The sequence below is a fragment of the Aythya ferina genome, assembly GCF_964211825.1.
Source record: "Aythya ferina genome assembly, chromosome: 9".
In the NCBI taxonomy this organism is placed as follows: domain Eukaryota; kingdom Metazoa; phylum Chordata; class Aves; order Anseriformes; family Anatidae; genus Aythya; species Aythya ferina.
Window position 1 is genome coordinate 5,253,884 of NC_140305.1, and position 16,430 is coordinate 5,270,313.

The 16,430-nt window shown below is 40.0% G+C and overlaps 1 protein-coding gene across 1 annotated transcript; it reads right to left on the reverse strand.

Annotated features, from left to right (window-relative positions):
* Positions 1–3,007: 3,007 nt before the first annotated feature.
* On the reverse strand, positions 3,008–5,366 carry CCL20 (C-C motif chemokine ligand 20). The gene is made up of 4 exons (XM_084530273.1): positions 5,055–5,366; positions 4,700–4,814; positions 3,818–3,895; positions 3,008–3,530 (listed from the first exon to the last, which is right to left on the reverse strand). The coding sequence occupies exons 1-4, from the start codon at positions 5,128–5,130 to the stop codon at positions 3,503–3,505; spliced, it is 297 nt and encodes a 98-aa protein (XP_084386399.1). The 5' UTR covers positions 5,131–5,366; the 3' UTR covers positions 3,008–3,502.
* Between the last annotated feature and the right edge of the window lie 11,064 nt (positions 5,367–16,430).

Below are 16,430 nucleotides of genomic sequence, written 5' to 3' on the forward strand. Positions count from 1 at the left end.
ATGAGATATGACAGGTTTTATGTTTTAATGGCAAGATGAAGTCAGCATAGTGCTTACAACTCCTTAGAAAATCACTGTCCGTGCAATACTAAGTTGTTTTTGTCATCAGCAGCTTTGCTACCTTTCACTAACACCCACTGTTTAAATACGTAATGTGCAGTAGAAGATAAAAATGCATACTAAGAACAATTCCTTGTTGCACACCATTTTTTATGTGTATTTTTTCCCTGAGTTAAATTCACAGGACCATATGCAGATGTGACAGTATAATATTTAACTAAATTCCCACTAACCAAAAACAGATCCAAGTGCAGAACTGAAAGAGATCCCGTCAGTCACGCATCAGACTGTACTAACCAATAGTGGTAATACTGCTAACTTCCTTTAAACTGATAATTTACACTATAGTAATTACAATTTCACAGTTATTCTGACAACTGCTCCGTATAACAGGAGCCCTAGGAGGCATTTTCTTCTGTGTGTAAGAAGGGCAGCAGTCACAGTTGGTTTGTGCTGGAGTAGGAGAAGAAATATTAGGAAATTAATAAATATGATTCCATACATTAAGAGAATGTTTTCTGACAAAGATCCCAAACTAACAAAATACCATTATGTACTGACTTGGAATGGCATGAGAGAAAAGGAAAAAAAGAGAATTAAGGAAAAACCACAGAATGTAAACACATGCACAGAGTCAATAATAATACTCCAGCAGGTACAGGAATCACTGAAACATGGTCTCAACACAGCAAAAGCGGTTAAGTCTGGAACTGCAGTATGAAGTTGTGCTGAGGCTTTTATGGGAAAGCTCTCACACTTTTTCTCCAAATTATTTCCAAGCTCTAATAAAATTCTTTTTTTTTTTTTTTTTTTTTTAGCATTTTGCAAGAGAAAATGTTTGTTTGTTTTTTTAATAAAGTGGAGGGAAAAATCTACAAATGACTGTCTAATGTTGCACCTCAGATTGTTCAGCAGTGCAAACAAGCTGGGAGACTGAAGATATAAAGGAAAAATAAACAACTACACAAATGCAACAACCCTACCAAAGAAGCCTGTCTCAAGGTCTTCCTAGAAATGGTCACTATTTGCAAAGCTGTCAGAACTTTTACTGGTGATTTAAGGCTACTTACAAAAACATGCTTCCGACCTAATCATTTTGAAGATGCTCGCTTATAAAGCCTGCTCCCGTCCCCAGAAATTCATGACAGGACATGCTGTTTTTGCATAGAACTTCCTACCAGTTGCCTAACAACCTAATCAGTCAGTGTTATTGAATATATGAACCAATTTCCAGGTGATTTTTTTTTTTTTTATTCCTTCAGTGAGATTGGTTATGCAACTATACATGTACAACTACAAAGAAAGGAACTTAAAAAAAAAAATTCCACTCGGAACAGATCTGTGGATAAAGCATCTGGGTTTTTGTGGAGAGAGAGCCATGGCTGACTCGATGGAAGGGGAGTAACAGAAGCAATACGAAACTCACGGCCCCAGTTTGTGACTACAAAGAGCCACCCACAGAATTTCACATCAAACTTCACTTTATTTTGCTCCTCTGCTTTGAATTCCCCAGCGTGGACTCCAAGCTTTTCTGAACAAAATTCATACATAGCACTGGTTCTTAATATCTCCACAGCTCTCTGCAGCTTGTTTTTCACCATTGTGCTGCCCATAGCCATCTTCCTATCAGTCCCACTCCACGTCCTCTCTCCTTCCCAGATCAACCTCAGCACCCATATGAGTGACAGACACAGCATTTACCTTTCTGTTAGCAGCTACCAAATAGTCTTTTTTCCTCTTATCCCACTACTCATTCAAAACACCCTACACACCCAAGGTGGTCTTGAACATGAATCCATTCATTGTGTCCATACTGTTTTGCTGGTGCATGATTTAGCCCACGTGCTCCTTGAGCCCACCCAAGAGCTTTGGGGTTTACCCCAGTCCTGTTGAGAAGTTCTGGGAATTCCAAGGAAACATGCTGATTAATTACTTCTCTGGGAGGGTGATAGGTTCTTACCTCATATCCTTAATGTAAGGGACATGGAATCCACCTGTTGGAAACTTAAGCAAATTAATCTCACACTTTCAGACCTTCACCACAGAGAATCGCTGGTTCCCAGATTTGCAGGACCAGAAGCAGATTGCATAAGTTCTGGCAAGTTTTAAAAGCAGAATCAACAGCCTTATGTTCCCAAACATCTCTCAGCTCCTCTCTCAAGGACACTAAAAATAATTTTGAAATTAAATTTTAATTAATTTTTCTATCTCCATGACTAAAAGGTACCAAAAGCCAAGGCATAGATTTATCTGCAAAATTCTGGTGCTGACACTGAGTACACCTACACAGTCTACTTGCTCACATCCCTGAAATCTCTGAGCCATGTAATAGCAGCTACAGAGCCGAGTAGTCTTTCCTGATTCACCAGCACTCACATCCTACCTACTCCATGAAGACCTACTACTTTTATCATGTATCATTTGTACTGCACTAGTGGCTGCAGACCTCCACCAAGAGATCCTGCACCAGGAAAACCTCATTATGCTAAAAGCCACCCTGAGGAAACACATCAAGGGAAGGAAAGAACTGCAAATTCCTCCTCTAGAGATGAGTAAGTTGAGGGCAGACACTTACCATAATCATAAGCCTTGTCAGCAGATGAGCTAGAAGCTTGCCCTGTGACAATCTGTTTAACACTTCTCCTGCACAAACAGAGAAACCAGTAAGAGAAATTCCCTCAAGTCTCATTAAATGAGATTGAGCTAAAAACAGGTCTTCATGTTAAGCAAAAGCTTTGTATATAGCTGCCATCTGGGTAAGCGGGAGGAATTATATCCTATGGAGTTCACAGCTACCCACCTGGCAAACAGACAACCAGGTGGACACTGGCTTTATCAGGGGTTAATACACTTGAGTAGTCATTTCAGCTGGGGCTCATGAGCAAAGGAATTTATTTTGAGGGAAAGTCACCTTTTTCAATTACAAAAACAAACATACCACACAGAATGCAGTTTTTAACATTTATTTTCAACTCCAGTTTCCATTTTTTCCACAAGCAGACATAAACAGTTGTTCGAAAAGTATTATAATGCTAACTACAGTTAAAAGGAACATTTTGGGACAAGAAAGTGCTAGAGAAGTAACAAAATAAACAGAATAAATATCCTTTACAAAGGTTTACACATGCTGAGCAACACAAAAATACTGTGCAATAAACCTAATACAATTCATATTCTGTACAACAGCTTAAGGTACTCTTCACTAAGTAGTACTCATGTCATATTAGGAATACATTAGTAAACATAGAAACTTTAACAAAATGCTTAATTCAAGCAAAACAGTGATGCAATATGAATCAACGAGAAGTTCAACGGTTCCAAAGAAGCCAGAGATGGTGGCGAGTAAGCACACAACAGTGTACAAGACAATGATCTCAACCAAGAGGTTGAACCTAGTGGTTCTTCAGCCGCGACTGCGTTTAGTTCCCTGCTGGAAACCATATCACATTGACATCTTCTTTAGCTTGTGGCTGTTGAAAAGAACAAGAGAACACAAATAATCACCTCAGACACAGATCAAATACACGTTACTCTCTCCAAGATATAGCACCTGCTGAGAGAATAGGTCAGGTAGAAAAAGGGACATGTGACATGACTGTCCCTGAGAGGACTCTTAAAAAGGAATAGGCACATCTGACAGGAGATGGAAAGAGAAATCAGTTCAGAATTGCCATCAGAAGCTGCCTTCAGGAGATGTAAGTGAAGAACTTTTATACATGCTCCATTTTCATCAACTTAGTAGTTTTTATATTCTTACCTCAGGAAAAGAAGGTGCTTCTTCACCCAGACATCCTTAGGGTTTACGCAGGCTTTCAATCCACTGGAAGTGTAGAAACTGGAAAATAATGATAAAGAGATCAGTAAATAATCATTAGAAATCTGTGCTAGTAAATACTGTGAAGCTGAATTTAATCAAAAACATGCACCATAGTTACCCTACATGATGAAGAGCAACAGCTTTTGTAAATGCCAGTTCAATATGGGATGCTACACAACCCCTTCAATACTACATGAAAATAATAATAATAACAACCACCACCACCACCACCCAATGAAGCTTAAATGTAATAGCTTCAGTCTCAGGAGCCATTTCTTGCACCATGAAATGTTAAATTTGTTCTAACTATTGAGACAAATAACTTTTTTTAGGTGCAAGAAATAACATATAAGACTAAAGAAAACAGTTGCTGTTATGCTAAGGTGAGAGATCACTTGGGGGGGAAAATTATGATCTCTGAATTCAGAAAAGTCTCATTTGCACGTTATGTGGTTCATGTGCATCTGTTAACAAGTTTTGGCAAGGAAACACCCTGTATTGAGTAGGTACCCTCAGCTGTAGATTAAGCACATCCTTGTATGCAAAGGTGATTCCTAAACAAATCTGTTACACAGATTGTACAGCTGTTCTATGAGTTAGTAGTCTCTATCAACTACTGGTTGGATATTTTCTATACTATCACTATATGCGATTTAATTAGTTAAATTGACTTTTGGGAAGAAAAAAAAAAAAAGAGAGAGAGAGAGGAAGAACAAGAAAAATCACACTTCTAGCATTCAAATCATTGATCCTGCCCCAATAGGCATCCTAAGGTTAATACATGACAGTCAGAAAAACAGGATCATCTGAAAAGTAACCTACATGATCGCATCAATGTCGCAGACTTCGCTGGAGAGCTGTTCAGTATAACCCTTAATGGCCCACCGAGGCAGACGGGCTTTGGTATAAGACAGACAGCAGTCCTGGTTGCTTTGTGCTGGAATCAAGGAAAAAAAAAAGTTAATAAAATCTATTTGGATCATATTTCCATGCTGTCTAGCCCCCCTCCAGCTATTCAGCTCCCCTTCAAAAGAGAAGGAGAATTCGGCAGTGTACTTTGCTGAATTAATGCCCTTCTCCATCATCCTGCAGCCAGCATGCACACCCTGGTGTGGCTGGCATAGTGCAAAGTAGCCCAAGAGCTGCATCCTAGGGCGGAGTGCCCGAGCACACTCACCTTGGGAGGTACTGCACAGCAGCAGGAGCCCAAGCAGAGAAGCCAGGACCAAGCTCTTTGTGCTGAAGGCAGACATTTTCACTCTAAGCAGCAGCTGTGCTCCAGTGAGTGCTCTTTCACCACCTGCCTGTCCTGCCAAGCTTGCCTCTCCTCCACCTGCTTATAAAGCCGCAGCAGGAGCCACGGGAATTCACATGCGGGCGGGTTCCACTATCATCACTGGGTTTCCCCACGGCAAATTCCATCATGCCCAATACAACCTCAGCACTCCTTCCTGGTGCTATAACCGGAGATAGCGTGCTGGGGAAATTTTTTTTGTTGTTTTTTAAAGTAGGTTAGAAGATTCAGCCAAAAAGAAAAGGAAATAAAAGGTTGTGAGGTAATGGTTCTGTGGGTGAAACATGTATTTTTAGGGGTAAGAGTGTGGGTTGTGAAATGAGGAAAGTCAAATGTAGGTAACTGAATGTTACCTACCAAAACTGTGTCTTTGCTGTGCTCTATTTTAATAAGCACATTGTGGCGGTAGAGGGAGGTGGGCCTAGCCCAGACAGATTCATTTCACTATGGTATCGTCTCAGAAACTGGGTAACTATCTTTAATTATGCCAAAAGACTATATTAATATTTAAAGGTTGGCCAACACAGTAACATCAGACTTTCCAGATGACTGCTTTGTGACCTGTAGATTGTAATACTGGCAGGGCCCACATGGGCCAAGTATTCATGGAAATTAGTTTTGTTTAGTTTCTTCTCACTGTCATCACTTTTTGCCTGTTCATTACACATCTGAACCATTTCATTAGAAATGGACTCTATACTGTTCCAAATGCATTGATGCTACCTCATAAGCCATGGTTGCATCTTGTTTGCTCCCCGTGCCATACTGCACCCAAATACTGTTACTTCTGAACATTCAGCTAAAACACGCACAGTCCTAACAGGGCCTCTCGTTGCTCAGAAGAAACCCATGCAGAGAGATTATGTCATTGCACTAAGTGCACTGTTTGAGCTGCTACTGAAGGCTGCTATTTCCAGTACCATTCAGTGACCCCTGTATAACGAATGTGACAGCTGCAGGCCACGTCCTGCTCTGCTGCTGTACAAAGGAGCTGTTACCAGCTCCAAGTGGTTATAGAGTAACCTGAGCTTTAAGTAGCTTCTCTTAAGTTAGAGCTCAAGGACATGGTCAGAAACTGTTCAGAATGACATAACCTCTATTCTTTGTGTATTGCTGATAACTTTTTGCTTTCCATAAATGTAGTTTATTTATGGATCGCTTATTTCTAGACTGATGGGTATTAAGCAGCAACGGTTAACAATGAACAATTCTCCATTTACCCCACTGTCACCATTTTTTCTTTTTCTTTTTTTGATTTTTACTGTTGTCCAGTGACAGCCTGGGATTTCTTTTTATTTATTTATTTTTAAGGGAGAAAGGCATGCCACCCAGTTTCTGCCAAGCAATAAGATATGAAAATTAGGCATTGGGTTATCAACCCTCATTCCTCCGCTTCCACCCTCCCGTTTCACTCCAGCATTGATACTAGTAAGGTGTCCATCTACTTTGGAAAGAGAATTTTCTGAGATTGTTGAGATAGTAACCATACATTCTTATCCATAGACTAGCATCACAATCATCAAAAGCACTAGGGAAACAATAGTTTAAAAATTTCTAGAAAAGCCTTCTAAAAAGGAGATCAGTTTGTCTTCTTTATTGATAACATACTTGTTATTCCTTAAGTCCAACTCTTCTCCCGTTAGATTGGATACTCAAGATATAACTGATCAGGACTATAACATTTCTTTTTTAAGATGTCCTGCCTAATCAATAAAACTGACGTTTTGTCTAATAAAACATTGCTATTAGACAATATTACTACACAATACTACATAATTGTATCACTAAGTAGTATTGAGTTGCAATTATATTATTTATTAATGGTATTAATATATTAGCATTAATACAGAATTCTTACTTTATTATTATAAAAAAGAATAACTAATAAGTACTATTAAATTGCAGTTCTGCTGCCCTTCCTCCTGCACTGAGTGTTGAAGTACAAACCTATCCTTCTTTACAAGTTCCCAAGCAAGTCTTACAAGTTTTCTTCTTACTCCAGCCTGCCATGCCACCTTTCAGACAGTCCTGGTGGATTGTCCAGTGGGTTGTCCACATGGTCTGCCCCCAGTTTCTCTGGAGGCTTAGGACCACAGGACAGCGTCACCACTGCCTTGAAGCAGCTGTACTCCTCCTGGCATAAGACCATCCCCGTTCCTTCTTCTACACCTCATTTCCTACCTTATTCACTGTTTTTTTTTTTTTTTTTTTTTGTTTTGTTTTGTTTTGTTTTGTTTTTGTTTTTTTTTTGTTTTTGTTTAAATCTTTTCTTGAACCCACCTTTTCATCACTCCTACATCTCCTTCCTCTGCCTAAACTATTCCCAAGTAAACAACTCACCCCAAATTCCTTTTTCCTCATTTGTGCCAAATCTGTTCTCCCACCACCCCACCCAAATTCAGTGCTTCTGACACCATTATCTAGGCCGTTTCAACTTAACATGTTATTACTGAAACCATCACCTAGATGGAAGTAGCCTTGCACCTCAAGCCTCCCTTCTGACTCTACAGTTGTATTTCCTTTCTAAACAGTGCTTTTTGGACACAGTCTTTTCACCAGATCCTTGACACCCCTACCTGATCCTAATTAAGCACAAGCAGTTTGGACACCAGAGCAATGACATAATCAAGCTAACGTTCTCCCCATGCTTCTTCCCTCGGGCAGTTTCCATCACACCTCTGGTTCCTGTCTGAGCCCTTCACGGCTGTTGTGCCTGGTGTCACAAGGCAACTGCTGCTCCTTTCAAGACAAAGTTTATTTGATTTAGGAAAATTCAATTAAGATTTAAAACAAATGCCATTGTAAGGGCCTCAGCTTCAGGAGAAATTTTCACTTTGCTTGTACTTAGTGTGTACAAAGTACCCTCAATATATTTGCACATAGTTAAAAATCAGCAAAAGCCATAATGCAAATGGCTGGAGAAAGTTGCCTGGTAAGTTCTGACGTAGCTCTCAAGCATATCTTATCTGTTTTTACAACTTGATAATGCAAACAAAAAGGGGAGAAAAGGGGTGGGGAGGGTGCTTACATGTTCAAAGAAAGTGATGATTCCCAATGGATGAGGGGAGGGTGACTGCTGCCCACCCTGACCAAACAAGGCTTTCGGTCTCCCTCAGCACCTGTGTGACCAGAAGGGGCTATAGGAACCTGACAGCGATTGCAGAATGGCTGAAAAAACAGGCCCTCAGGCTCCAAGGCAGCAATCAGAGGGCTAAAGGTCTGCTGGAGGCCCGGCTGCAGGTGGCTAGTGCTGGACCAAAACATTGTTTAACGTCCCAGTACTGGGATAACTGGGGAGCTGCACAGGAGGCCCTACAGCAAAGGGCTGTGTACTGAGTGCGGGCCAGCAGTGCTCCCTGAGCCCACTGCCCTCCTGGCTGCCCCAGCAAGGGCCGCCGTTCCCCCCCAAGGCTGTGTGGGGAGGCCTTTACCCAAAGTCTCCTCAGAGAGGCATGGAAAAAAGCATAAGAAGCAACAGCCACAAGCTGCGAGAAGGAAAGTTTGCATCAGACACTGAAAAATTTTCTTCATGGTGGTGAAGCACTGAGACAGGGCCCAGAGGGGATGTGAAAGCCCAGCTTGAAAAGTTTGGAACATCTCCAAGGCTAAACTGGACACAATACTGCCCTGATCATGATCTTTAAAATTTTGGTTCCTCCCCAAGCCACAGTCAAGCCCATATTGTTGTTATTAGTTTTCCCACTTGACATTTCTGTCACGACTAACTCTCTATTTCTTTTAGTTTGTCTCTTCCTGACACTTCCTTTGTTACAAGTTGAAAAGCTTCCCATTCTCTTCTTGCTCCCTTATTAGCCCCTATCACATCCCAGCTCTCCCTCCCTGTTGATATGCTTGTAGTAAGACAAAATGCCAAAGCATGGATCCACAAAGTTTTCAGCCTCTCTTAAAACTCCCCTGCTTTTGTTCCAGAGGTCGAAGCTGGAGAACAGGCCTCACCCCTACTGAATGTATTTTAAGAGATGAAGTAACACAGACTAGGTACTAATGCTGTACAGCAGTTCAGTTAGAGCCATAAAAGAGGAGGACACATCAGGAGAAACTGCATATGAGAAGCTGTATACACACAAAGAATTCAGAACTATTCATGATTTCGAAAACTGCTTGAAATTTTTTGAAAATGGGGGCCCACAATGGTGATATACTTCACCGTGTGGTTCAATGAGTACCCAGAAGAGTCATATATATGCAAGGCTTAAAACATACCACTAATTTCTGAAGAGAGACACAGAGGAGGGACTCTATAATCACTGATTGATAGACTGCAGTTTATAGTGACTTCTTTATGGGTTTAGGTTTAATAGTAAACAATTATTTAAATCTCTTGCCTACCTTGATGTTAGACACTGCCTATAATATCTTTACCTATTGCCTATAATAAGAATCACGTTGCCAATTTTTGTTTAAATTGAAAATTATCTTTTTTTTTTTTTTAATTGTTTTAAACTGTCTTCACAAAGAGATGTTTTATTAATATTACTGCTCTTGGCCAGACTGCTGAAAATAAAGAATTATAGCAACACAGCTGATCAACTAGGGAAAAAGTGTACTAAAGGGAAATCCCCTTCTGTAATTTCCAATTTTTTAGGGCAGAGCAAAGGGCAGGAGAAGGCACCAGTTCAAAGGAACAGGGCCAAACCAGGGGATTTAGTCATTGCATAATCCCCAGTGATGAGATGCACAATAAATCCCAAGCATAAAGGTTCTACACATAACTTGCTCAATACCTCTGGCATTACAGTCATGCAATACTGTGATTTCATTCACTTCAGCACTTGCATGACTGATTAACAAAAATCCCTCTCTGAAGGAGGAAATTAATTTTCACTAATTATATGTTGCACCTTGTGAGGAACAGATATAGAAATACTATTGAAAGACAGTTGTTAGATGCAATTACTGATAAATTATATGCCTGGTGGCAGAAATGAACCTCTGACCTGAATCCACAGCCTGAACATCAAGTTGTTTCCGATATTAACAAATAAGTGATTGCACTTAAAAATATTTAACTCATAAAGTAGAAAAGTATATTATGCCTTGGCAATTATGAAAGAGAGAGAGTGACATTTTCCAGATTTTCGCAATCTGTAGACAGGAATAGAGACAGGCAAAAAAAATCACACCATGTAATTAGAAGTGAAGTTTTAGCTGGGCTGAAGGTTTCATAAATTCCATTGAAACACAACAATAGTTTTGTCTAAAAATTAGAAAATATTTTAGAAAATGTAAAGCATCTTTTCCTCAACTGTTCTGTGTTTTCTTCCTCAAGTTGACATTAGTAAAAAAAAAAAAAAAAAAAAAAAAAAAAAAAAAAGAGAAAATATAAGAAGAACCAAGTAACATGAAGTGGTAAAGTTTGAGGCTGACCTAGAACTCGATGACTGATGGTTTTACTAAACCAGACTTGACATTTCGAGTGCTTGATCACTCTGGGCTACTTAGTACATGTTTGACAACTGGGATTTTGTCATGTATTACTGGAAGACTAGCTTAAAACTATCCAGTAACACCTGCTTGCTTTGGATTGCTAAACAGGGAAAAAAAAAAAAAGACAATCATGTTTGTGTTTAATAGATATTAGTTAACATAATTTATTGATTGTAATATGAGTATTGGCGGAGTAGCCACGAACACTGGCCTTCTCAAGTGCTGCAGTCACTGTAGCTTTACGGCAGTGCAGAGTTAATTTATGGAGGACTTTCCTAAGGGGGGGGGGGGGGGGGGGTGGTGTTAAACCATAGTTGCCAGAAACTGCTGGTTTGGACTTATATCTGTCCAAGAGTCCTGCTCTTTTTCCGAGGAAACAACAGCTCCAGGTGCTTCCACCTTGACTCTTACAGATTATTTTGCATAACACAACTGCCTTGCTTATCCTCATATACCCTTAAAACTCCTTTTCTGAATCTTAGCTATTCACAGAGAAAATCTTGGACCATGTAAAAAAAAATCACTTTTCAAAGGGACAAAAAATTAACATTTTGCTGGGAAAAAAATGCCTCCCTAGTATGTTTCATTGCAAGTGTTTGGTGATTCTGTTATCCAAACCCTTCTGAACTGGCATGGAGTCAAAGTTTTATAAGAATCCAGGACACTTGGAGTGAAAGAACTCTTACTTTCAATCAAACGCTAGCAGCCTGATGCATATGCGGTTTATGTTAAGTATCTCTCAAACATCATTAGACATACAACATTAAACGAAGCATCCAGCTAGTTATGTGCACTTGTCTAGACATAACAAGTGTTCTTCCTGCAGGACTTTACACTACTTGGGCAGTTGCAACAGTTCAAACTCTCCCAGTATCTGTAATGAGATTTACCTTGAGGGGAGGGGGAAGGAATAGATAGAGTGGAGGTGAAATTTCTTACCCAAGTTGTGAAAATGCAAATTTTTACTCTGAAAAAAGATGTCCGTCCATGATGACAGGGCAAAACTGTCACTAGTAGGAGGTTCATAGGATAAACATGCCAAGTGTACAAAGGAACACTCCCCAAAGCAATATTTCAACATGGAAAGTTACTTAGAAATCCTCTCAGGTTTTTCCTCCCATCTCTTTTTGGCAATCCACAGCAAGTCACTATTAGTCACTAAAAGTATTAACCAACTTAATTGAGATTTGTTTGACCTATATATCATTTCCTTTTTGTTACTTAACTGGAAATGAAGAAAGCAAGCAAAGACTACAAGTTAAAAGTGCACTGAACTAAACTGTACAACAAAAATAGTGATGGCAAAGTTATGAGGTCCAGCCATCAAGCAGAGATCCTCCTGGGATTTTTTTTTTTGTTTTGGTGTTTTTTCGTTTGTTTGTTTAGTGCTGGGATTTGCATATTGGATACTTTCATGAGTGACTGAAGTGTCCTCCAAATTCTAAAAAGTGAAGCTTAATAAATACTATTATTCTCTCCCTGAACTCCTAAAAGTCTGATTTCCTCTTTATTACGACATTGAACAATTATTGAACTATTATCAAACTGAAGTAAAAATGAGGTTTTGCATTTCTATCAAAATAAGTGAGAGTTAGCACAAGCCTCTATAGCCACAGACTACGTGCTTAATCAGCTTTTTTGGACCCAAGTCATGCCATGGACCTTGGCTAGCTCATTGGTCATGTGGAGCTCACAGCTTCACAAGAGTGATCTGTGGTTGGCACTGATAGGAAAAATAGGCCATAACTATTAAAGCATTTAGTATTTTATGAAAATGATCTTCTCATTCTTAAGTGTAACATGTAGTTCATATCAAAGAAGTACTGAGCAAAATTCTCTTATTAGCCACAGAAAGATGTTTCTCTCAACCACATTTTTTTTTTTTTTTGCAGAAGCAAAGAGCTCAAAGCCAACTTGTGAACCACACTGACAATCTTAACGTGATGGTGAAAGATAGCTTTGCAGTGACAACAAAAATTCAACCATCTTTTCTCACCAGGAACATTTATCCTGTCTCATCCATGAATACCATTAAACCACTGTTTTTCCTTGAAACACTAATGGCTTCCAGCCATTGGAAGAGCTGAGACATACTGTGTGTGGGGCAGAGGAAAAAGAGCACGGTACACCCACCAACAGCCACCAAAGGTCAGCTTCAGACATACAGTAACTGCTATGTAAAATAAAGCCCCAGAGAATCCCACTGACAAAGTAGTTCTTGTCCTCCACTGATCTGGAAGGAAAGCATAAGGAAAACAAAAACAAAAACAAAAAACTCTTTGAGCCATAACTCACACTTCTGTAAGCCTTTCTACCCTACTGTAACATTCATTGAAGGTAAGAGGTAGTCTTTCTCCAGATTCCAGTAGGCTTTAGATCACACTAGTTTTGGATTTGGGTTCTCTGTTCTAAAGTGTTTCAAGATAGTATTTTTTTATTCGTATAACTGCAACAGAAATTAATGTTCTGTTAGGGTTGTTAGTGCCTTATAGAAAGGTAGTTAACATACATGTAAGGTTTTTTTTTTTTTTTTTTTTTTTTTTTGTTTGTTTTTTCAAGCCTGGAAGTTTTATCATCTATTAAACTTGCTTTTATTGTTCAAAAGTAGTTTTGAACCATAAAAACTAAGGCTGAAAGTGTTAAAATTGAACTTTCCAACATTTTCAAGCCTATAAATCAGAAGAGGAAGATACCTCAAATTTCACATAGAGCATCAGTCTGAACAATTGGTTTTGCAGCAGAACAGTCTCAGCAGATATCTTCACAAGCTAGAACATTTTTCAGCTCTGTTCTGTGGCTCCTCTGGACTGGACTGCTTTTCACCCCCCAGCTGAGAGCTGCAACAGACCAGAACATTTTGTGCCAGAGAGAAAGCTCCTGTGCTGAGTAAACAAAGTAAAAGGGGGATATTGACCAACTAACAAACCCAGTCCTCAGACGACATGAGATGCTGTTACCAGGAAACCTCAAGGTCTGACAGGCTTTCTCAAGAGATGGGGAGCAAACCAGAGAGCCACAGTGCAGGTCACCGCAATGTAAACATGTAAGGTCTCGGCAGTGATCCCACGATGATACCCACTGTTATTTGGGTGCTACTTTCCCAGCCTCTCATATATAGGGACCAGACACCGGCATTTAATTCAACAATGAAAACGCAACAACAACAACAAAAAAAAGAAAATACAACCAGTGACTTATTTTCCAGAAAGCTGAACATATTAAAGTTAACTTTCGCTGGCCAATAACAATAAATTAATAGGATAGAGCCTCCTGACCCAGCACACTCATAAAAGGGAATTAAAGCATGGCTCTGTAAGCAAAGGTCAACCAACTCATCATAAAAGCTCTACATGCTCCAGGCTACATTGGTAGCACATTCTAGCAAGAGCTTCAGGCCTTCGTTATGCAAACATCTCGGTGTGCAACCACTAAAACGGTGCCTGTGAGAAGGAAAATGAACCTCCCAGTGACCCAGAACAACGATGCTCTCCGTTCCAAATACTGCACCGCTACCACCAACCACTACCGCATGGTGTAAACAGACGTGCACTGTGGTGACATGTGAATATGAAGCGCTACTACTCCGGTGCCATCTTTAAGCATTTAGAACAGATAAAAAAGGAAGGGCATTAGCCTCTTAAGTAGCAGTGTGGTGAAAAATAATGTCACATCATTCCTTTTAGTAAGGAATTGCTCTACATTTAGACCAAAAGTACCTGGAATGTTGGCTTGTTTGAACATATTTTCTGACTTACTCCTTGGGGCAAGTACTTTCTAGCTAAATAAAAGTGTCACTCAGTACTTTCTAGCTGAATATTCTAAACTGGACTTTGCATAAGCATTTAAATGTCTCAGATGAAAAGCATTTCAAGACCAGCATGTGACCACCCTCCCCATAGCAAGATGCTTCAACAGCTCAGCTGAGAGGTGAGTCATGGAAACCCTCACCTGTGCACAGTGGGGCTCATACCCAGACTGTGAACAGCAGCCCCAAACAGGTACTGAGCATACAAGAACAGATGATCTGTGCGTTAATAAATCAAAAAGTGAACTTGCCCTGTAAATACTCCTGGGTCTGAGGAAACCAACAAAGACGCAGTTTAATCTTCATAACTGACACCGTGGCCTTTCTGTGCATGGATGCTATTTGACCACCATGGATGCTATTTTCTTTTTTGAGAAAAAATTCTAGTATTGGCCACACTAAACTTTCTTTGCTATCACTCTTTAAAGGCAGCTCAATACACGTTCTCCAAAAGGCATAAGCCTTCAGTTTGATTTGCAAAATATGTCCTTCTGTGCTACGCAGGTGTCAAGAAATAGGTGTGGTTTGGGAGCTGGAAGTTTGTGCCTAAGCCAGCATTCAACCAGGTCTGAGAGACAGTCCTGGAAGCCCCACCTTGAGAGATGTACCTCTCTCAGCTGAGGTGAAGCTCTCAATGCAGCCCTGTGAAGCACCAGAGATAGCAGTGCCGAGATCAAGCCCATAGAGCAGGTGAAAGCCCTGGAGAGAGAGTTTTGCAGCCTTGTTCGCTTACTGCCTTCTCTTCCTAGCATTTTCCCGTCTCCTTGATGCATTACAGCTCACATTATATAAACTCTAAGATATGCTGCTGCTACAAAACTCACTTTTTCTCTAGGCCTTCACGTCTTCCCTTTCCCAAGGAAAGGTAATTTGGATGCCAGCTATAAGCATATCCCCCAGCCTACCCGCCTAAGCAGAACACTCGCTTCCAACCAGACTATGTTCAAACTCAGCATAAAGAGCACAGTCCCCTTCAAACCCAGGGATCAAGCTCTGCAGCAGGCAGCTTATAACACAGGGCATAACCTGATCAAATACTTACACAGGGCCATTGTATTTTAGCTATCTTCCATTTGGCATTCAGATATGGATCACTGAAGAAGGGTGACTTTTAGGTACAACAGACATGGACAATGGAGTGCTTAAAAAAAAAAAAAAAAAAGCTAATAGAGGACGAAAGAGAATCTGAAAGCAGAAAAAAAATTGACTGGAAGGCACTGAAATCATTCTCTCATGATTACACTACAGGAAAAACAGCTTTTTTGTTTGTTTGTTTCAAGAAATTTGAGTAAGATTCTTACCTCAGTTAAGTCAATACAAACCCTGAGTAACACTATGCACTTCAACAGTTTCTCTTCATTTTAGTGAGAGTCCCTGAGAACAAAATCAAATGCAGGTATACAGTCTCAAATGAGCTGTCATTTCCTATTGCTATAGATTCAATTAACCATGCAGAGAATTAGAGCAAGATAGCTCTAGAATAAGTGCTAGAGAGCGTCTGATGGCTGGGAAAGTGCCAAAAGGAATTATCGCACCCTTTTCACACATTAGTTTCACATATGATCGCTAAAGCTCATCCACAGCACACAGCAGTGTCCCAAGAGGAATTAGATGGATTTATGGTTCATGAATTTATGGTTGATAAAGGCAGTGTGCAGGGATCACTTTGTTAACATCACTAATCCCAAAACTTTGAGTGTTGAGAAGGCAAATACGTTGCAAAAACGTGGCCAGGATGAAACCACAGCTAAAGGCATACTACTGACTTATAGGAAAATTCTTGTATTTTTCTTATTCATGCATATGTCTCCCATTCTGAAGTGATCAAGGTAGCTTAGTAGTAACTTTCCTATTGTACTGGGCACATTCCTAAGAAATTATGATATCTCTCATTCCAGACTTACATGTTGGAAGCAGCAGGGTGGGGATGAGATCTGAGATCCCAGGTACATACTTTCCATGCATATCTGTGCATTCCAAATTGCACTCTTCACTGTTTCGTACCC